Below are 22,549 nucleotides of genomic sequence, written 5' to 3' on the forward strand. Positions count from 1 at the left end.
ATTTCGTTTCTTGACTTTTGTTTGGAAATTTTGATTACATGTTAAACAAATAATCTCCTTTATTAGTAATGATAGATGGTATTCGTTGTTTACATGTTTATGACCCTTCTGATTACTTTATCTCTGAAATAACATCCTTTGATTTGGTGGTGTATTCTGAACTTCATGTTCTAAGGTGTCACTGTACCCTTTGCTAATAAGGGGGAATGATATCCTAAGTAGTAGAGTTGTCGAGGGGGTAGGTCTTATGTTTTTCCTGATATCTTTATTGTCTGGTGACTTGCTTTTCTGGGATGTTTCTAATGGTTGAGTTCGGACGGGTTGCTGGCCCGCAGACCCGTTTCGTTGCCATAGTTCCGTGTGTATTAGGCCCTCTTTTTTATGTCAATACCTTGAAAATGGAAATAAAACCACTAAAAATAGCTACTCTTTCTTTGGAAATGGCTAAATCAATCGAAGGAAGAAAGAGCTTGCTCCCTTTAAGGGTAGTTTCAGGGCTAAAGGTCAAATTTTCGAGCCAGCAAGATATTCTCTTCCCTATTTCTCTCTCTTAAACCACCTTTTCCTCATCTCACACTAGAATCTACTATGGACCCACTATGTTTTCTACGGTAGAGATATTATGTATCGCTGTCAGCCTCACGGTTTTAGAATGCGTCTACTAAGGAGAGGTTTCTACATCCTTATAAGGAATGCTTCATTCCTCTCTTCAACAGAATATGGAATCTCACAATCCACCTCCTTGGGTGCTTAGTGTCATGGTAATGCTTCAAAGGCGATTGTGACACCCAGCTTCCTTGCTGGCACATCACCCTGTCTAGCTCTAATACCATTTGTAATAGTCTAAACTCACCGCTAACAAATATTGTTCGCTTTGGCCCGTTACGTATCGTTGTCAGCCTCACGATTTTGAAATACGTCTACTATGGAGAGGGTCTACCCCTACTCCGACTAGCGCCTTCTACCGTCCGTTGACCTCACAATCACGGTTGTTAAAAACATGGGTTTACATGTCTAGTACGGTTTCTGTTCAAATCAAACCACTTGAACTTCCAACTCTCATGAAGTACAGCTACAAAGCTACAAATAGGTGAAAGTGAGAGATCAACAACAATTGACGTGTACTTCTTCACTTGAGATTCGAGTTCTTCACCAACTTTTTATGCTAAAAGAAAAGTACAACTACAAGTCGACATGATTTTACACGTCTAGTACCTGTCCTGTTCAAGCTGGATTGGAAACAATGTCAAACAACCAACCTTGTACCATAGCTGGAATATCCCCTTTTCAACAACAAAAAAAGGGTGAATCATTCCCTTGTTTTTATCTTTAAGATAAATATAAAAAATTCAGATTGGTTAGCTGTAATAGGAACTTAAAACAAAGATGGGTTTGATCTCATCGACATCGTTTAGAAATCTGCTGCTGCTGAACATTTGCTCAGAGTTGGACTTTTGAGAATGGAGTTTACTTTGTTCTTCATTGCAGCCATACTATTGTTTGGCTCTGTTGCAGCTCAAGTTGATACCCTTGTTGGCTTTAATGGAGATGAGAGAGATGCCCTTTATGCATTGAAGGCAACTTTCAATAACTCTTTCCTTAATAGAAACTGGACTGGAACTCACTGCCACAACAATCAACCTCCTCTTTGGTTTGGCCTTCGATGCGTCGATGGCCGAGTCACGGCGCTATCATTGGATAGTTTAGGATTGGTGGGGAATACGAATGTCAATGCATTAAGTAAGTTCACTGAATTGTCTGCATTAAGCTTGAAGAACAATTCCTTATCAGGAAATGTATTCGATTTCTCTTCCAACAAGAAGATGAAGGCTATAGATCTATCATCCAATGCGTTTGATGGGCCAATTCCGCTTTCCCTTGTGAGTTTGAGTTCATTGGAGTCATTGCAGCTTCAAAACAACAGGCTTACAGGTTCCATACCTGAACTCAATCAGTCTTCCTTAACAGTATTCAATGTCTCAAACAGCAATCTCAGTGGTTCAATTCCAAGAACAAAGGCTCTTCAGTCATTTGGCTCGGACTCCTACCGTGGCAATCCCGGACTCTGCGGTCCGCCTTCTGATGCTATCTGCAACTTAATCATAAAAGGGTCAAATAACACAGCAGCACCTCCTGATACTAACAAAGCCACAGAAGAGAATTCTTCTTCCAAGCCTCGCGTCACTTTGTTGCTAGTTCTTGTTGTTGTACTTTTTTTTGTTGCTAATTTATTGCTGCTCCTTCTCTACTTCAAGAAACATCTGGAGATAAAGGAGCTCATAAAGAAGCTAGGCAGTAATGAAACAAAGGAGAAGAACAACGAAAACATGACTGATATCTCAATCCAGAACCAAGGGCCTGCAGCAGATGGAGGGAAGCTCATCTTCATGGAGGAAGGAGAAAATTTCCAACTTGGAGATCTTCTGAAAGCTTCAGCTGAGGGACTTGGTAAGGGGATATTTGGAAATAGTTATAAGGCTATGCTTGAAGGCAGGTCGCCAATCGTTGTGAAGCGGCTTAGAGATCTAAAACCTTTGAGCGTCGATGAATTCATGAAGCAAGTACAAATTATTGCCAAGAAAAGGCATCCAAATTTGCTTCCACTTGTTGCCTATTTCTACACCAAAGAAGAGAAGCTTTTGCTCTATAAGTATGCAGAAAAAGGAAACTTGTTTGATAGAATACATGGTATGCTCTACCTCTATAGATTCTCGTTCTCCTCTTCTCACTTATATGAACTTGAAGATTTGAGTAAGCTATCTTTTGCTTTTGCTATTAAATCACTAATCAACCCAAAATCTTAAGCTAATGAGTAACTTAAAAACTTAAGCTAATATCTTTTGCTTTGATATCATGTAATATAATTGTAACGGTCCAATCCCACCACTAGCAGATTACTCTCCTCTTTGGACTTTTCCTTTCGGGGTTCCCCTCAAGGTTTTTAAAACGCGTCTACTGTGGAGAGGTTTTCACACCCTTAGAAAGAATGATTTGTTCTCCTCCCCAACCGATGTAGAATCTCACAGTCCACCCTCCTTTGGGGCCCAGTATCCTCGCTAGCACTCATTCCCTTCTCCAATCGATGTGGAACCCCCCAATCCACCTCCTTTTAGGGCCCAGCGTGGCTCTAATACCATTTGTAACAGCTCAAGCCCACCGCTAGCAGATATTGTCCGTTTTGGTCTGTTACATATCGACATCAGAATCACAGTTTTAAAACGCATCTACTAGAAAGAGGTTTCCACACTCTTATAAGAACCCACTGCCTTGTGTTCACTCCTCTCCGGGGCTCAACCTCCTCGCTGGTACATCGTTCGGTGTGTGACTCTGATACCATTTGTAATGGTCAAAACCTACTGCTAGCAGATATTGTCCTCTTTAGGCTTTCCCTTTCGAGCTTCCCTTCAAGGGTTTTAAAACACGTTTTCTAAGAAGTTTCCACACTCTTATAAAGAATGATTCGTTCTCCTCCCCAATCGACGTGGGATCTCACAACCATTCTTTTTTATGTTAGTACTTCAATAAAAACATACATACTAAGGTAGATTAGATTGTTCTTACCTTAAAGTAATGATACTTACTGTGCCACACAGGAGGCAGAGGTGTGGGCAGAGTTCCATTCAGGTGGAGTTCAAGATTGATTGTTGCTCAAGGAGTGGCAAGAGCTTTGGAGTTTCTCCATCTCAACACCAAGCCAAATAGCAGCATTGTCCCACATGGAAACTTAAAATCTTCAAATGTCTTACTTGGTGAGAATGATGAGGTTCTTGTTTCAGATTATGGCTTTGCTTCACTTGTAGCCCTTCCCATTGCAGCTCAATGCATGGCTTCATATAGATCACCTGAGTATCAACAAATGAAAAGAGTCTCAAGAAAATCAGATATTTGGAGCTTTGGCTGCCTTCTTATTGAACTTTTGACAGGAAAAATCTCATCTCATTCATCACCAGAAGAATCCCACGGCATTGATTTGTGTGCTTGGGTGAATAGAGCAGTTAGAGAAGAATGGACAGCAGAAATATTTGACTCAGAAATAGCATCACAAAGGTCTGCCATTCCAGGAATGCTGAATCTATTACAGATTGCAATACGTTGTTCTAATATTTCACCTGACAAACGACCAGAGATGACTGAAGTTGTAAAAGAAATTGAAAGCATAAAACTTACAGAAAATGGAGAAGAATATAGCTCTTCCTTTGATCGATCCTTAACAGATGATTCAATGTCCACTGTTGGCTCAGGCATTGCAATGGACGAGAGATGAAAGATGCAACTACTTTCAATCCAAGACTTCAAACCTCATCTTGAATTTCCAAAATCATTTGCTTGCATTTTGTTGGAATAATCAAATAATGCTCTAATTGGAGCATTTTTGTAATATATAGAATTTTTAAGTAAAAAACACTTCAAAAATTTTCTCGAACATTTAGAAAAATGAAGCATTGTTTAGTTAATAAAAATGCTTTTAAGACATTGATAGCCAACTCTATCTGCACAAGGGAAAGCGAGAGGATTTGAACCTCTAATCTTTTCACCAACCAGCTGAACTATGCTCATATTGAAATGATAATGAATCTCAAATTCTCGATCACAATCTCAATGTAAACCCAAGTTACATAGTAATCTACAAATTGTCGGAACGAAAAATGGGTACAACAGGAATTTCTTCTATCTTACACTAAACTTGCTTTCCCCCCTTTTCTTTTCTTTTTTCTTCTCCCTTGTGTGGGGGTTGGTGTGAAAGAGAACTTGATTATAACCCTGTTTGGAGATGAACTTAATTCCCTAGAATATAAATACGTTTCAAAAGCAACACCTAAATGATGACAGAATTGTATTTTGATTCCCAAATGAAACTGCATCAGCTTGATCAAAACTGGTCTAGCGTGAAAGAGAGAGCTGAGACATTAACCAAATTTTCCGATTTCAACCTTCTTCTTCATTTTTCTTTGACCGTGGTATATGAATGCATCTACAATTCCCGCAACACTGAATATACCTGCAAAACAGTGATCCGATTTTAGCATTCGGTCAAGGGATGGGGAATTTAAGAGATCTGCCTAGGTTTCTCTACAGAAAAAATAAAGGGAAATAACACCCGTTCCAGAGCAACTAGAAAGAGATTCTTTCAGGTTCTTGGTTCTTCCCTCGAACTCTCCAAAGGGTATTTTGTAATGTAAAGTTAGTCTAAAGTCGATTCAATATCAAAGCTATGGGTGGGTGTAGTAGATTTGATCATCATTTACTTGTAGGGATCTAGGGTACCGCCCTATAGTGTCATGGACGAACCTAATTGCCTAGCAGTTACGCGAACTTGCTCAATCAGCCACGACCGTTAATTAGTCCGACTAGTCAAAAGAGCATTACAGGGCATAATTATGTTGTTTCAAATGAAGAGTCTTAAGAGTCTTTAGATCTATTAAGAATATTTTTAGAAGAATGAATACTTTCACTAAACAACAGCCATGGTGAATCCTTCAATTGACTATACTATGTCTTCACTAACTCGCCAACGGTCATCCGTTCAACTGAAAGCAAGGATATTGTGAGATTGTATCTTAGAGCCAATGCGTGAATCGGTGGTCTTCTGAGATTGTGTTCCCAGAGCCTTTGAGTGAGAAGTGTGGTTGAAGAAGATTACCCATTCGAGACTTGTGTAGAAGAGGCTTTCATTTAGAATTCTCTATGGAAGGGTCATTATCCCAAAAAGAAAAAATCTTCCGTTGGGAACTCCAGCACAAAGCCATCAACACCCACGACAAGTTACAAAGGAGGCTGTCTTACATGTCTCTCTCTCCTCAAGGGTGAATGAAGTGCAAAATAGATGATGAATCACAAGGTCATCTTTTGGTTGAATGTGAGTTTGCTGTGAAACTTTGGAGCTTCAATCTTGTAACAGCCCAAGCCCACCGTTAGCAGATATTGTCTTCTTTGGGCTTTCCTTTTCGGACTTCCCCTTAAGGTTTTAAAAACGCGTATGCTAGAGAGAGATTTCCACACCCTTATAAAGAGAGTTTCGTTCTCCTCTCAAACTAATGTGAGATTTCACAAATCTACATCCGTTTGGGTGGTTTATGGTCATACAAAAGGCCCAAAACAGTTTCTGCACTTCACACTTGGGGGGCATCCTTCAAAGAAATGAAAAAGGCTCCTGGGAGAATTTTATTAGAGCATTCAGCTGAACCATTTGGCAAGAGAGAAGTCGGAGGATTTTTAAAGATAAGGAACTTCCCTATCACAGATTTTTTGAAGCTATTGTTAATGTGAATGTTTCATGGTGTAAATGCTCCCTCTTTTCCACTACTATAGTTGTTCCTCCCTCCTCTCCAATTGGAGAGGTCTTTCGTAATCCATCACACGGGGTTCTTTCCCTTTGTAATTTCATACTATAAATGAAATTATTTGTTATCCACAAAAGACATATGGGGGAAAGAAACCATGTGTAAGCAAACATATAAATATGCATGCATTTATTCTTAGGTTGGGAGGAAGAAGAGGTAGGGAAAGGAGAGCATGCGGTACCTCCAATTATGGCACAAATGTGAGTCATGAAGTGTAAAAATGGAACATGCTCCTCTGTGTAGGTCACCTGCACAATGCATAGAAAAAGGCGTCAAACATTCCTACTTTTCGCATTTTGGGAGTATTAAAACTCCTCACGTTCTGTCGAAAATCAATCAATAAGGTGAACTGGGCAAAAAAGTATCAGATTATCATCACCCATCAATGACAGCTTAAGTTCCAACATTACAATGTAGAACATTATAATTTTTGTTTTCAGAAACACTTTGGATGTAGATATATTACCAACCTTAACAGGAGAAATGTCATAGTAGAAGAAAACTCCAGGAATAGACTGAGAACTTCCGAACTCCACACTCTTAAAATGCTCCGTTACAGAGTACTGCACCGAATCATTGGTAAGATGTTCAAGGCACCATCCAAGCGAAAATATAAAATGCTTAAGTTTCCAAGAACTTTCAGCAATACCTGATTTGAATGAACAGTACGACCTCTGATGTTTGTATATATAGTTGGTACCACCTGCAATGCAGATACATTCAGAGTTCTTCCAAACAAATTTTAAATTGTACAAGCACTTTCCCAAATGCCCTATTAATTATTTTATTATTTCGAGAAGTGAGTTCATGACTTCTCGTTTGTATGACAACAGGAAATGAGTTTATAAAAGGAAAGTGGGATCGCTTCACTTATTTTGGATGCTTACCCTGTCAATCATTGCATTTAGTCTTAATTCCTACAGTTCATTTTTTTTATTCAAAATTTTGATCCAAAGGTAGATGATGGTGGCAAAATTATTAGTAAACATGTTATGTATCCAAAAAAAATTTATAATCCATTGAAGAGAAACGGGGCTTGTCAATCCCTGAAGAAGGGAAACCAAAGCCTGTTTTAATGCTTCTTACCTTGACGAAGTACTGGTGCATGACGTTCTGTTTGTCATATTCCCAATGCACCCTGAACAAGTAATGAAAGTTCATCTTAGACAGGGTAAGTTTGCCAAGTAAAATTGATATTTATCAGACAATAAAATACTATCCTGCTTCAACTGAAATTATTAATAGAACTAGAATTATTTTCAACGACTAAACATCTATAGAGGAGGTGAAAAAAATAATTACCCATCAAGAGGATTTACCAAGCCATCATAGTGGTCACCAAAAGTTAATTTATTTATTCGGTGACTTACCTGCATCATGTGAGTAAAACATGGAATGTGAAGCATCATAAACATATATCAGAGCAGAAAAATAGAGATTGATTATAAACAACGCCTATGCATGCTTTTTGTATTGCGTTTTTCAGATTTACACAAGAAAGTATGAACCATACATTGTAATCACTTGTTTGCAAAGCAAGCAGACCAAGAAAATTGAAGCTTGACTGGTGAAAGCTTTTTCCAGGGACAAAGTGGAAACTTCCAGCTACTTTATTAACTTCAATAGACCCTTCAATATTACACCCTTCACCTTCTTCATCCTTTACCTTCTGTATAAAATCTTCTCGCTGGCACTGAAAATCGAAGGCATATAGATCTTAGTTGGCGACAAAAACCGATTACACCGTTCACTTGTAGTTTGGAAACAACACATGTAAAAGAAGTCCCAGGTATATAATTCCAACCTCTAACGACATTGTTTTCCCCTTCTTGATGGGACTGCACACTAAAGAGACTAGCAACCTAGTTGCCTCTTATAGTCCCATGCAGCATAAAATATCCTATAAATGGTGATTATTACAATCTGACATACCTGGTCTATCAAATCTTGATTTGTAATAGCCCAACCTTTCTTCCTGTATGCTTCACGAACTTCTTCACATGAATTACAACAATCATCATCAGACTGCAAACAAGAGAAGGGGGAAAAACCTTTCAAATTTCTGATATTACATTTAATAAAATATGAGCAATCTAAAAGGGACAAAAAAATTAAAAGCGGAAAAACCATAAATGAATTCTATTTCAGCAATATGCCAGTTGCTTGTAAGCATTGTACTTTCTGAAGGTAAAAGAATACATAAAATGCGAAAAAAGTATAACAATGCTGTAAAAAACTGAACAGAATGACAAAATTATAAGATATCTTCATACAAATATGAAGTGCTATAAAGCAAAACAAAGCAATGTAAACCAGAAAGGATATCTTGAATAATCATGATGAAAAAAGGGCCCTCCTTCCGGCTCCAGAATCATAATAAAAACTATGCAAAGAATAACTCCAAACCCACAAAGGTAAACAAAGGGATAACAGATGATCAAACGTACCGTTTCTGCTCCAAAACATGAACCACAGTACGTTTCATTGTGCTCCAGCCTGCCACCATGCCTCTGCAACGGTTTCTCAATCTGGAGAACAAACAAACACAAATGATTAAACAGAAAAAAAATAGAAATGGCCAAAAGAAGAATTTGCAGGGAAAGAAAAAATGACGCAGCAACATAGAAATGAAGGACCAGCCCTTCCATACACACACACACACACACACACTATATATATATATATATATATTAGAAAAAATGTGTGAGAACAGTGAAACGGAATAAAAAAGTGCATCAGAGAAACACATTGCAACATTAATTAAAGTACAAAGACTTCATTTGTAATAACCGCCATTCCATGATTATTAGAAACTGGAAAGCCCTTTTATGATAGCTTTTCTTTGGAAGGGAGTGCCCTTGGATCCCACCCCTTAGGCTGTTCCTCTCTTCTTTTTTGGAATATATTCACTTAAACTTTATAATAACAAATAAAAACATAAAAATCAGATTAACTTATCCTAATCTGGTAGAAGGAAAAATTTATGTCCGCCCGTTTCATTAAAACTCTGAAACCCTGTATTATCAATTATGGACCAGGTAAAACATTATGGGAAGTGTAAGTGGCCCCAAAAGCGTTGCAGATAATCATTATAAAACAGATAACACAAGAAATCATTTTTTTGTCAGCAAAACCATCCAAGTACAGTCTACTAACCTTAGGTGCACCAATGCCATCTGGTCTAGCTTCTATAACCTTTCCATGATGGTCAATTCTTTTCTTGATTATATTATGCTTCTGAAAGAGAATTACGAATCCAAACATAAGAAATATTAGACTACAATAGTGTATATGGTGACATACAAGCCAAGTTACGTGATAGAATGGTAAAATAACATGAAGAGAAAAAAAAAAGGATCCAGAGGCAAAGTATAGAGTCTTGCAGCACATACTATATCAAGATGTTGCTCTCCACTGATGTCAATGGCATCAAGACCGAGTATAGAACATGGAATCACAGGAAAACTCAAATCAAACTGCATCAACAAGAAAAGAAGGTTTGAGCCCATAAATAAAGATGATCAAACCGGTTAGGAGGAACACAAATTGTAATCACATGTATACAGTTCATCAATTTTAAAAACATTTCAAAAGCAATATTTCACATTTAGGTTAGAAGTTTATTAGTTGAACAACATAAATAAACAGCCTACAGACAAAGTTCCTTCCAACCCACGGCTAACACTGCCAGCATTGGGAACATGAAATAAAATGTTTCTCAACCTCAACAATAAAAAGGGAATTGATAATAACTTAAATTTAGCATAAACACAAAGGAAGAACAATATATCATCATTGCCTCAAAAATATCATAATTACATTTATGTGTAAATTTCCACCCCTTGATGTATCTACGACGAGCTTTGTCTCAGTTTTAGCATGGAGGTACAATCCTGCAACCACACATCACAAATGATGGTCATAAAAAGCTTCAACAACAAAAGAAAATGTAAAAACACCTAATATTAAAAGGCTTAACGTATATTTTCAACAACATAATAGCTGAACTATAAGCTCATACGAAATGTAGAAAAAACTACGATAAACAGGGGAGTGGAATATCATGGGTCCAACCTGACATGATAAACATAGCTTAGAGGGAGAAATAAATATCTTTCAATACCCAAAAAGAATTCCCATCATGAAAGACACTCGCCTTGAAAGAGCCAAGTTTGAAAGTTGTTGGAATACATTCAAGACTTGCAATGACAATTGGCAATATTAATGTCACTTGGAGGAGGAGACAAAACTCAGGACATTTTAATGGCTAACTGTACTCATAGGTCCGAAGTTGCATGACTCACTTTAAATACATTAAAGAATCCGTAGAATGTTAGTGATCTAACTTACGTATGAGGTTCTATAGTTTTTTGTCTTGAAAAGTTTTCCAAATTAAAACTTCTTTTGCCTGCTGAACAGCCATGAGAAGACAAGGAGAAAAGGCAAATCGCACGACAGTAAAAGCAACAACAACATACAATTGCATCGTCCCGAAACTTTCAGGTATAGACAGAAATTCAAACTAGAATCAAACCTAGCAATCAAAGAAAAGAAAGAACATCAGAACATACTTAGCTCGGAGAAGAAGAGGAAGAGCATGATAAAGGAGGAAGCGAGGGTGATTAAGCCACCAGAAAAGGTCCGCCTGTAGAAATCTTCATTGATTTTAGGGTAAGCATCCAAATTACGGAGCTTGTTGAAGATGGCATCCATGGCTTCTACGAAGAAAAGCAACAAACTCTCAACCCTTCGAAATGCGAATTCCGAACAAATCAGGAAAAGAGTAACATATATAGAAATTGATTTGACTAAATCAAGAAATGTCTGAATGCCGGAATAGTTGGCAAACGCATAGATTTGCGGTACGCGATTTGAGCTCCGTTGTAGATTTGGGTGGCTTCGCAGTATACGGAGAACATACGGAATCCATGGTGACATTGTGTTTACCAAAACGACGACGTTTTTCTCGTCATGGACGATTTATTTATTTATTTATTTATTAATGAATTTCGACCACATTCATAATTTGGTCGGAAATTGGCAAAAATTCATGAATTTCAACAAAAACATAGCTGAAATTTACTCAAAATTCATCTAATTCTATAAATTCAAATTTTGATGAAATTGGCCGAAAAAAATAATGATCCAAACCAACTTAAAAACTTGTCCTAAAATGCAAAATTACTTACCTAAATCACAATTTTTCCATTGAATATATTGTCTTTTAAAACAATAAGGGGTAAAATTGTAACTTTCCAAGGAGTCCCGAAATACTAGTTTTTTTTTTTAATAGGTCCTTTCATTCCAAATTAAAACATAAAAAAGATCATTTTATAAATAACTCTAAATTTGCGTTTATTTAATTTTTTAGCATAAAATCATTTCAATCCCAATTCACGACGACTTTGTTTCCGTCATTTTTAAAATTTAAGATTATGAAAACTATATAAATATATTTTTTCTCGAGAAAGTTTTGAAGTTATAGTTAAATCTATTATTTTTTTTTAAATAAACTACTTTGGTTTTTAAATTTTTGACGAGGAATCTAGAGGAAATGAGTGAAAAAATAACGATAATGAATTACTCATATTCACTATAAAACATGGTTGAAAATTGTGTTAAAACTTAGAAATGTAACTCCTAATCAATCAATTTATGTTTGTCAAACATAAAACGAATGAAGTGAATCTTGTTTATTTTATGTCCTTTCCGAACATGTCACCAATAATCACCACAAGAACATACTCCATCTTTGAAATGATGGAATCGATTCGAATCTCTAACGATTATCTCTCTTTCAGTAATTTTAGATATGAACTTGGTAGCGTTATGACAGTCTCCACAAACCCGTAAGTTCTTAAAGATCTGAAGAGTTGTTTTCGGTGGCGTGCTGATGATCCCGAATGCCATTGCCAACCTCTCGCTATGACTGATAAGAATGTTCTCCTTTTCATCATCCTCCACATCCTGCAATACAAAGTTATAGTTTGCAACATAGCCAAGACTCTTCATTTTAGCAGTTAGATCCCTCAGTTCATCATATATCTCCTCACATCTTGGATGTGTTCGGTTGCCTGTGTAAAAGACATCAATTTTCTTGTCTATTTCAATTGAGCTCCAACCAGGAGTCTTCCTCAATCCCCTGTCTCGAGCTAATGATCGCACTTCATCGACTCCGTCCCACTGTCCAAGTTTCGCATAAATATTCGACAGCAAAACATAGTAGCCAACGTTTTTCGACTCAACCTCCAACAAGTGATCCGAGACAGTTCTAGCCAACTCTACATTCTCATGTATCCTACAAGCACCAAGAAGTGCACCCCACACAGATGCATCGGGTCGTATCGGCATAGTTTTAACAAAATCATAAGCTTTTTCAAGATGACCTGCCCTACCGAACAAATCGACCATGCAGCCATAATGCTTCAAGCTAGGCCTTATACCATACAACTCTCCCATCAATTGGAAGCACCACTGACCCTCATCAACCAAACCAGAATGACTACAAGCAGATAATAGAGATACAAAAGTAATGTGGTCAGGCTTCACTCCTTCAGTTTGCATTTCCCTAAATAACTCGACAGCTCTTAAACCGTATCCATGGACTCCATGACATGATATGATAGAGTTCCAAGAAACCGAACTTTTGTGAGGTATTTCGTAAAATAAAGACAACGCATCAGCTAATCTTCCACATTTTCCATACATGTCAATAAGACAAGTACCCACAAAGATATCGAAGTATAGAAAGTTCTTGATCAGCAGACCATGTGTTTTCATACCTTGTTTCAATGCTCCTATCTGGGAATATGCGGTTAGAATGCTGACCCAAGTGCCCTGGTTCGGCACTGCATCGCTATAATCGTTCATCGAATGATACACATCGATTGCCTCATTCGCTAAACCGTTTTGAGAATAACCTGTTATCAAAGTGTTCCATGAGACCACATCTTTGACAGGAAGTTCTTCAAAAACTTTTCGTGCTGAATCTATATACCCCAACTTAGCATACATGTCTATAATTGCATTACCAATGACAACATCTTGTAGAAACCAACCTTTCCTTGTGACAAATCCATGAATAGACCTACTACTTAAGAAATTGCCAAGTTCAGCAGCAACAGAAGCCAAACTCACCAGTGTCAACAAGTCGGGTACCGCCCCAGTAGCATGCATCTTTTTGTACAATCCAAGAGCCACCACTGGCTCTTTATTCTGCTCGAATGCAGCAATCAAAGAGTTCCACGATACAATATCCTTCGCTTCGATTTGGTTGAAAATGGTTTCTGCACTTCCCAGTTCACCAAATTTGGCATACATGTTTATCAATGCATTACAGACAAACAAGTCGAATTCCAACCCGAGCTTGATGGCATAGACATGAATTAGGACACCGCTTATTATATCATCCAACTGCGCACAAATCGGAAGTAGACTTGAAAATGTTACAGAATCCATATTTACACTCTTGAATCGCATCTCATCAAAGACTTCCAATGCTTCTACAACTTTACCATTAAGACAAAACCCTGAAATCATAGCATTCCAAGTACCGATATCTCGAATCATCAAGCTATCAAACAGGTTACGAGCTAAATTGACAAAGCCAAACCGAGAATAAAAATGAATCAAAGAAGCAGCAATGAATACGTCACATTCAAAACCCAATTTTAGAGCCAAGCAATGTATCTTCTTCCCATCATCTAGATTTCCACATGCTCTTATAACAGGAGGAAATGTGTAATAATCAGGCTGAAGGATAGAAGTTGACATAAATTCATGGAAACAATCTACAGCTTCATGGAAGTGACCAATGCGAGCATAAGCAGATATCATAGAATTCCATGTGTAGACATCTTTTGCCTGAATTTGGTCAAAAGTACGGCGAGCGAACGATACATCACCAAGAAAAGCATAGAGATTGATGAGTTTAGCAGAAAGAAAGATGCTCTGAACCTTCCCAGACACCACAAGTAGTGCATGAAGTCGCTTAGCAAGGTGCACTTTTTTGCAGACAAGGAATAGTCGGTTGAAATCAATTTCCTTTTTCTCAATTTCAACTTCATCAAAGTAATACTTGGGAGCGGGAGCAGTTGCAGAATACAAAGGGCAACAAGCTTGGAATGAAGGCCTAAACAAGGAAATCCATCTCCATTTACATGGCAGAAATCTGAGAACAATAGACAGGAAAAATATTTTTTGTCAACAAAAGGTTTACCCCATACTTGTGTTAAGAACTATGGATCTCCACAATGGTATGATATTGTCCACTTTGAGCATAAGCTCTCATGGCTTTGCTTTGAGCTTCCCCAAAAGGCCTCATACCAATAGAAATGTATTCCTTTACTTGTAAACTCATGATTATTCCCTAAATTGGCCAATGTGGGACTCACTCCCAACCATCCTCAACAGCTTGACATGTTGAATTGAAACAAAAATTCACATCATAGAAATGAAATAAGCAATAGAGCATATGAACATAGAGCGATGGATACCTCATACTGAGACTGATAGTTCTTTATGTAGTGGGTTCCTGTGCACAGTGTTTGTATCCTGAAGGAAAGTACAGACCAAATAAACATCCAAGGTAAAAAAACTGATGCAAATCCAAGCCTCCATTTTAAGAGGTCTAAAAGAAAGTTAAAACTCAGGTTTTAAATCATTTGATCATTGGTCTTTGGTTTTTGAAATTTGTACTTAGTTTCTCATAGTTTCTTGATCATATTTTGTTCTTCACTAAGAGACATTGGAATTCATAGCCTGGTTCTGAAAGAAGCTTAACTTTGAAATCTTTGAAAGCTTTACGGAATTCATTGAAAAAAGTAGAGTTTAAGCTTAACTTTCACCCACTAAAACCATGGTTATCGATGGGGCCTGAAAGAACATATTGAAATCTTCACGGAGCTATATATTTCACAAAGTTGGTTTTAAGGCATACCTGAATTAGGCAACGAGAATCGGTGCTTAATCATATCAAAACCATGATTGCGACTCGATCGAAATGGGCTTCTTTCTTTCTCCTCGACCACCTGTTCTTCGGCCTCGCCTGAGTTATTCCAAAAGCAGAAATCTTGCAACTTCAATTTCAAAGCTCCACAGCCCGTACTTTCTAGCGTTTTAATCATCCCCATGAACTTCCTTTCAATAATCCTACTTCCAGCGATATCTTCCTCGCAAGATATTCCGAGATTGCCGAGAGAATCCTCGACTCTATCTGGTACATAAGAGCTCACTGGAACGAATGAACAGAAGGGCAGAAATAGAGGAAAAAACACAAACAGAGAAAAGTGTGGTTGGAACTGGAAGCTTGTAAGAAGGAGAAGAACGAAGAACTTCGAGTGCAGCAGAGGCGCGAAGAGGGCAACAGAGGAGGGAGCCAAATGGCCTCAATGCAATAAATTAGATGGGAAGAAGGGCAAATAAGGAAATTAAATTTTTTATTACATTTCAAAAAAGAAATTCAAAATATAAATTTTTTAAGGGTTTTGTTTTATATTTATTATATTTCAAAAAAGAAATATAAAATATAATTTTTTTAAAGTGTGGGATATATATATATACACTTAAACTTTTAGTAATTTTAACAATAAAGATAATGTAAAAATCAATCTGTTTTTTCTTTTATGAAGCACAAAATTGATTATTGAACAACCTTATCAAAACTAAGAATATAAATATCGATGCACGTAAAAATATATAAACGTCATAGAAGAAAGAGTGTGTTCTCCATCCCTGTCTCCATGTCTCCACCCCGTTTCCCGCTTAAGAGAGGATCTATATTTTCGAACTCAAAACGATTTTAATCTTTTCAGCCCCGAAGCAGAGATAATTCACCAAATTGTATGCATCCAAACCTTGCATGGAATTATACTTTAAAAAGGAAAAGAAAAAGAACTTTACAATGGTAACCCACCAATTGTTCATCTAGATAGAGAGGTATACATTACATAATCTATAAGCCTTAAACTCAATTAGATCACTAAAACATACAACCAGAAATAATTTGAATTTCCATAAATCATGGCTAGCCCATCTCCTAACAGTGCCACAGGGGGAAGAAGTTGCAAGACTTGTGAATTGTGATTAGCCTATCAAACCAAGAACTAATGCACATTAACACTTTCGTAATCAGCATATTAAAACAGGCTCTTAATACATTAGCCAAAGACTATTAGAATTATAGCCTACTTGGCCTTTCAAGGTAAGCATTTGAAGGACCTGGACCAACATGGATGCATGGAGGAAATGGGGACATATCACAGAGCAAGGTTATAAAGGAGTACGAATCACTCCATGCATCGATGGCGTGCTATTTCACAATATTTTACAGAGCTCACTGCTCATGGTTTTTTCCTATTTGACAGCGGCTTTTGATCTGCACAAGCAGCAGCAGCTCCACCGGTTTCGTCCTGGAAATTTTGTTTATTGGTGGCAACCTGCAAATTGATGACAGGCCAGTGAATCTCTTGGTTGGAAATAAGTCTGCTGATGAAGGAAATTGAAATTTAGATGGATCATCTTGGTATTTTATGCAGTATATAAGAACGTGCCGTGATAACATGGCTACGACACCCTTGAGTTTCTTAAATTGGAGGTGATTCTGTTCCAGATAGTATATGAAGAAGACTGAAAGGTGTAAAAAGCTTACCAGTTTGTTTGATTTGAGAGGCAAGGTGTTACCACCAGCAGGCATTAATGATGGATCAGAGGGCCGGTGAAATAGCAAGTGGGCAACTGACCGATCTATAGGATTGGTATCAGTTTCCAAATCCAAGAAATCTCCACTCCTGTTAAACCAAAAAGAGAGAGAGAAGTTCAAGGTCAACTTCATTGTTTGTACCCAAGAAGAAATTTTAATTTTATTTCTCAAACCGCCCAAGCCCACTGTTAGTAGATATTGTCCTCTATAGACTTTCCTTTTTAGACTTCCCTTCAAGCTTTTAAAACGTGTTTGTTAGGAAAAGATTTTCTAAGGAAAAGATTTTCACACCTTTATAAGGAATGTTTCGTTCCCCTCTCCAATCGATGTGGGTTCTCACAATCCATCTCCCTTGGGGGACCCAACGTCCTCGCTGGCACACTACCCGGTGTCTGGCTCTAATACCATTTGTAACAACCCAAGCCCACCGCTAGCAGATATTGTCCTCTTTGGGCTTTCCCTTCCAAGCTTCCTCTCAAGGTTTTAAAACGCGTTTGTTAGGGAAAAGTTTCCACACCCTTACAAGGAATGCTTCGTTCCCTCTCCAACCGATATGGGATCTCACAGCTTCATTCCAACTTCCAATCATCCTCATTCAGATTAACTAACGAGGCCTAAGACTACATATATTGCTTTAAGGTAACAGAAAAGTAGGGAGTGCATGACTGGACAACATGAAACAAGAGCAAAAGTGTAATACTCGACAAATTATGCCCAGAGATGATGTGGTGAGTATACAGCGAGAACTTGCCTGTTGGCATCTTGATCAATTGACGATGGATCTCTCACGAGTTTATCTTCTCCAATATTCTCATTGAGATTCGCACAGTTATGTCTCTGCTCTGCACTTCTTGCCAGGCGATAGAGACTGTCTCTTATGCACAGCTTCGTCCTAATATCCAGCTAAATTAAGTAGTTCAAGCAGTTAGTTTCATGAACAATATCACAATATTCACATATCCTAGTAAACGGATCTAAAAGCTAATTATCAAAGCATTTTTTGAATCTTGGATAATCTTCAGTTTCGAATATATGAACCATGCAAATATTTCCTCAAGCGAAAGGAAATGAAAAAAAATGCTCTCATGTGTAAAACTACAGGATAAATTAGTGAACTTCAAGTATGAAAAGAACATCAAATTCGTTTTTCTAAGTTTTGATCAAAGCAGTACATAACAAAGATCCTTACATGTATCAAATTTGTTTTTCAAGTTTGTTGATTTTAGATTTTTCGATGTCTATATTCTAATTATCTGATGTGTTGACATGCCAAGCTCGTGTTGTCGCGGTGTTTCCTCATGATGACATTGTTTAAGGTATATATAGACAGTCAAACTTATGACATGTAGAATTTGTGACACCATAAACTATAGAGATTGAACAAAACCACCAAATGTTTGTTATGGCCATAGCCCGGTCATTGGCTATGGTAAGTTAGTGAAAAGCAACTTGCATGCAAATGACTTTTTCCGAGCGAAATGCACAGTAGACACTATTTTATCGAGTGAAAAGCATGGAAAGTACAACTACCTGCTCCATTACTTGTTGAAGCTGGCGAAAACTAGTTGCTTCCAGTGAAATTCCATCCAGCATCGTGCCGCCCCTGCAAGACTTATCCTGGGCATTTGAAGAATCTAATTCTGCTCTAGTTCCTCTGCTAACTACTCCAGTTTCACTGTGACCGTCATCAATTTCACTTTCAGACCTTGGAGCCTGCTTTCTAACTGGAAACGAAGTATTGAATGTTTCCAAACTTGGTGCAGACATAAAAGTGAAATTCTTGTTGAATGAGGCTGGTAAATCCTGGTGGTACAGTTTTTCTCTATTCTCATTTGCTGCAGTTGTTGGAGCATCAAAGGAAGGATACTGAGAGCTATGCATAGACTGTAGTTGATCAGATGCATAAGATGATTCCTGCAGAAATAGGCAGTCGTTACTCAGGTTTCAGTATAATTTCACGGTTCGATGAGTTCGAGAGGGATTTGCCTGGACAGTTTTTACTTTATCGAACTAGGAGCCTAGAGAGTTTATACTAAAATGCTTCATTTCATGAAACTCTATATGTTAACTTCTTCATTGACTTAGTTTTTATTTATTCTTGGTTTGAGGAGGAAGAAAGATCAGTATCAAACCTGTTTTCTAGGTATCAAGTCAGCTCTAGAATTGTTTTCCATATCTGACATGTCAGCAGCTGACAAGTGACTAATAGCAACAGAGTCACCAAGATCTGTAGTCCCATCATTCACCTTGCATCCATTTAAAATATTATTTCTATTCAGACCATCAGGTGAAGGTTCGGAATTCACGGGATTAGACTCTTCGTTAAATTCGGATGCATCAATTATTGTACTTCCTTCACAGCATGAAAACTTAAAGTTTGACTTTGATGGATCTTCATGTTTCTCCGAGCCATGGGATGGGGAAAACCAGCGTAGATCATCTTCGTTGTTTAGATTCCCAAGCCCGAATGTCGAATCACAATTTCTGCAGCATCACAATGGGATCAAAGAATTCAGCCTCATATTATAAAACAAATGGAAAAACAAATTACGAGGAAGGGCTGAAGATTACCTAAACATCCTATCAACATCCTCAAAACTTCCAATATCTTGCCACCCATAATACAGAAGATCGTTATTTTCATTGTTTTCACGATCATCGTCCAGAAAACTAATATCATTATCTGTTTGGGACATATGACTGACTGAATATTGATACATGTCATTCTCGTCTGCAGCACTATTATCAGTTACAATATGATCATCAGTGCAGTAATCAAGATCTGTACCCACGTCCGTTTTAAAGCAGTGGTTTGACATACTAAGACTGCTTGATTCCATTTTCATATCTTTGATTGTATCACTGTTTAATGAAGAAGGAGCACCATCAGGTGTATGAGACCATGAATCTTTTTCCAGCACTGTATTCTTCATGATTGATGTTTGTGTTTTTACTTTCTCCTTACCAAGAAAACTGAACTTAGATGCACTGTAAGCACTGCTCGTAAAGCCAACTCGGCGATTAGAATTCTTAAGAGTATCGCTCCGTACTTCAAATAGATCCCAGAGTTCATCACCAACATGAGGCACTATATAATCATCAATCTCAGTGAAATCTTTCCAAAGATTATCCTTGAGCTGCAACACCATTACAAGGTAGTAAGCTACGATACCAACTTACATTAAAAAAGATTTGGATAAATTATTGTATCTCATAAAACACAGAAGCCAATTCATCTTACAGGTGAACTAAATCCAAACTACCAGAACTATATGTAGTAACAAAATTGTGACATTTAAATTTGACGTGTATACAGGTACACTTTCAAATGTTCTATTTCAGTCCTCAGACTTCACATAAAAACTATTTAAATCCTTGTCATCAATTTTTATAAATTATTTGATAGATCCTAGTGTGACATATTTTGTGCATTACATGAGATTTTGTATTTTTCTAACGAAAAATTTGATACTTATTGGAAAATTAGAGAAGAATACAGAGCTCATCTAGCTAGAGCTTTGCATATAAGACTGCCATTATTTATTGTATCTATGGAGTACACAACGATGAGAAATTGTTAGCACAATATTTTTCTGTTTACAATGTGTATTAAAAAGCAAAAAAAAAAAAAAAAAAATCTTATTTTGACTGTAAAACTAAAGAAATATGCAGAGCAAATTTAAGGATTTCAGAATACCAGTTACTAGTGATGTCGCCTTCACCTCAATGGCAACATCAGCTACACCAACTTATGACCAACCACAAGATCAGCAAATACCAGTGATATCTTACTATACTACGGCATCCATTTCATGGTCCTTAGCTTGAATTTGAATTGCAAAAGTCCTGTTAATAAGATGATATTATATGGATGGGTCTAGAGTGGGAACTAGAAAAAAAGGGGCATTTAGTTGGAAGCCAAATTAGCAATGCAAACCAGATACATACCTCTGAAGACACAAAAGTTACAGAAAAGGGCTACTGCTAAATAAATCTAAAAGAATAGTTTGCTTTAACCAACAATTTGGTCTTCTACCCAAATGGATATAAGTAAAATATACATGCATGAGCACGCACACACTACATTGTCCTAGATATAAGATTCACTCAGATCACTGGGGACAAGAGGTTCAAGCAAATAGAAGATAAAAAAAATTCTAGTATCGTCTAAAAATAATAATTGGACGCTCAGTCTAAAGTGAAAAGATTATAGCAGATGTCGTTTAAATCGTATTAATCGCACAAGATTGATCATCTGCTGGTAAATATGAAGTTCTCTCGTGTGAAAACGTTAGTATTGGCACTACTTCTTGGACATCTTTTTTTCTTTTACAGCCATACCTATTTTCTGAGCATGCGTAGGAGGACATTTCAATTGAAGTTAGAACTTTACACTAAATAATGCTTCAAAGATAGTTGAAATCTTGGATAAACAAAAAATTCTGAGTATGGTAGCAATATTGATGAACGAATACATCATGCGAAGCCAAGACTGTGAGACATATTCAACATCTCTACTATCAAAAACAACCAACATTAGCTCATTTCAATAATTTGAAAATAGAGAAAGATGGGGGAATAAAACTCTACCTTATACATACACAAGTCAGACATTCCTTCAAGATCCTCTATCCACCATTTAAGATGATAAAAATGTTTGATACGATGTCCTGTCTCAATCACCAACTTGCCCAGCAGTAAAATCTGAATGAAGAATAGAAGAAAAAATGACACAATAGTTTCTCAGATTCATACTTGGGTTCTAAACTCATATGCAGACTGTAGAGGGAAAAACAGCAGAAACATGTTAACAAAAAGCTGTTTTGTTTTCCTTTGCAGTACTGTTCAAACAAACACGCTAAACAATTAAATTTACTCTCTTCTTCAATCTAATAATTCCCGTCCAACGAGTTAACCCAAGAGCGATCTCAAAAGCCAGATCGATTCGATATGTTTCCAGAGGAAAAGGAAAACGAGTTCATCAGCCATATGATAAAAAGCAATGAACAAAAAGGCCAAAAACAGCTACACCATAAAATCTTCATCCTTGCCCTTGGCTTGTGCTGCCCGCTCAAGGCTTTAACAAGAACTTCCTTGGATGGAAAATTCTAGACTAGGAGCAATTAGAAATGAGATTCCTTCTAGGCTGACTTCCATCGAAGCAACTACTAAACTCAACTGAGCTATAAATCAAAGTTTAAAAAAAAAAAAAACATTAAAATGAAAAACACAGTTTCAAGGATGAAACATCCCCTCTTTCAATTAACCCATCCATCCATCCATCCAACAATCAATCAATCAGAAACTCAGCAATTTCACTTCCTTCCGATGAAACCAAATTCCCATCGAAGAATTCAAGACAGACCTTATTAAATTCAACTCACTTTCTCACCAACCAAACAGCTCACAGATCGAATCATCAAAACAAAACAGAACAAAAGAGAAAAAAAAAAAAAAAAAAAAAAAAAAAAAAAAAAAAAAAAAAAAAAAAAAAAAAAAAAAAAAAAAA

General features: G+C 37.2%; 4 protein-coding genes across 6 annotated transcripts in view; 1 reads left to right on the forward strand and 3 right to left on the reverse strand.

Annotated features, from left to right (window-relative positions):
• The first annotated feature begins 631 nt into the window (after positions 1–631).
• On the forward strand, positions 632–4,490 carry LOC111482597 (probable inactive receptor kinase At2g26730). Its single transcript, XM_023128442.1, has 2 exons — positions 632–2,688; positions 3,594–4,490. Exons 1-2 carry the CDS (start codon positions 1,461–1,463, stop codon positions 4,262–4,264), a joined length of 1,899 nt encoding a protein of 632 aa, XP_022984210.1. The 5' UTR covers positions 632–1,460; the 3' UTR covers positions 4,265–4,490.
• A 38-nt stretch (positions 4,491–4,528) lies between these two features.
• Positions 4,529–14,694, reverse strand: LOC111482601 (endoplasmic reticulum-Golgi intermediate compartment protein 3-like). 2 transcript variants are annotated; one of them, XM_023128450.1, is made up of 14 exons: positions 14,689–14,694; positions 10,913–11,081; positions 10,161–10,234; positions 9,734–9,817; positions 9,498–9,578; positions 8,789–8,869; positions 8,274–8,366; positions 7,855–8,034; positions 7,644–7,711; positions 7,428–7,479; positions 6,991–7,044; positions 6,812–6,904; positions 6,523–6,589; positions 4,529–4,999 (listed from the first exon to the last, which is right to left on the reverse strand). In XM_023128450.1, the coding sequence occupies exons 2-14, from the start codon at positions 11,052–11,054 to the stop codon at positions 4,908–4,910; spliced, it is 1,161 nt and encodes a 386-aa protein (XP_022984218.1). In that variant the 5' UTR covers positions 11,055–11,081; positions 14,689–14,694; the 3' UTR covers positions 4,529–4,907. The 2 variants fall into 2 exon arrangements, with proteins under 2 accessions (XP_022984218.1, XP_022984217.1); XM_023128449.1 differs by lacking the exon at positions 14,689–14,694 and having other exon boundaries at positions 10,913–11,294.
• LOC111482594 (pentatricopeptide repeat-containing protein At4g33990) lies at positions 11,980–15,697 on the reverse strand. Its single transcript, XM_023128437.1, has 3 exons — positions 15,280–15,697; positions 14,837–14,894; positions 11,980–14,511 (listed from the first exon to the last, which is right to left on the reverse strand). Exons 2-3 carry the CDS (start codon positions 14,839–14,841, stop codon positions 12,060–12,062), a joined length of 2,457 nt encoding a protein of 818 aa, XP_022984205.1. The 5' UTR covers positions 14,842–14,894; positions 15,280–15,697; the 3' UTR covers positions 11,980–12,059.
• Positions 15,698–16,223: 526 nt separating this feature from the next.
• LOC111482599 (protein LNK1-like) overlaps positions 16,224–22,549 on the reverse strand; it is a 6,564-nt gene continuing 238 nt past the window's right edge. The window contains exons 1-8 of one of the 2 annotated variants that reach the window (XM_023128446.1): positions 21,631–21,744; positions 20,738–20,886; positions 19,612–20,177; positions 19,173–19,524; positions 18,571–18,954; positions 17,792–17,943; positions 16,990–17,128; positions 16,224–16,777 (exon numbers count right to left, since the gene is read on the reverse strand). In XM_023128446.1, coding sequence (XP_022984214.1) covers positions 16,682–16,777; positions 16,990–17,128; positions 17,792–17,943; positions 18,571–18,954; positions 19,173–19,524; positions 19,612–19,973 — 1,485 coding nt within the window. In that variant the 5' untranslated portion in view covers positions 19,974–20,177; positions 20,738–20,886; positions 21,631–21,744 and the 3' untranslated portion in view covers positions 16,224–16,681. Of the gene's footprint in view, positions 16,778–16,989; positions 17,129–17,791; positions 17,944–18,570; positions 18,955–19,172; positions 19,525–19,611; positions 20,178–20,737; positions 20,887–21,630; positions 21,745–22,549 lie in introns of those variants that run through there. The other variant, XM_023128445.1, reaches the window with a different exon arrangement.

The sequence above is a fragment of the Cucurbita maxima genome, unplaced genomic scaffold (assembly GCF_002738345.1).
Source record: "Cucurbita maxima cultivar Rimu unplaced genomic scaffold, Cmax_1.0 Cma_Scf00008, whole genome shotgun sequence".
NCBI lineage: Eukaryota > Viridiplantae > Streptophyta > Magnoliopsida > Cucurbitales > Cucurbitaceae > Cucurbita > Cucurbita maxima.

Coding starts and splice junctions, on each gene's coding strand:
- LOC111482597 (XM_023128442.1), top strand. CDS start 1,461: ATGGAGTTTACTTTGTTCTTCATTGCAGCCATACTATTGTTTGGCTCT. Junction 2,689..3,593: donor CTTGTTTGATAGAATACATG/GTATGCTCTACC, acceptor TGTGCCACACAG/GAGGCAGAGGTGTGGGCAGA.
- LOC111482601 (XM_023128449.1), bottom strand. CDS start 11,279: ATGTCACCATGGATTCCGTATGTTCTCCGTATACTGCGAAGCCACCCA. Junction 9,818..10,160: donor GTGGAAATTTACACATAAAT/GTAATTATGATA, acceptor TTGTTGATGCAG/TTTGATTTGAGTTTTCCTGT. Junction 8,035..8,273: donor ATCAAGATTTGATAGACCAG/GTATGTCAGATT, acceptor TTCGATTTTCAG/TGCCAGCGAGAAGATTTTAT.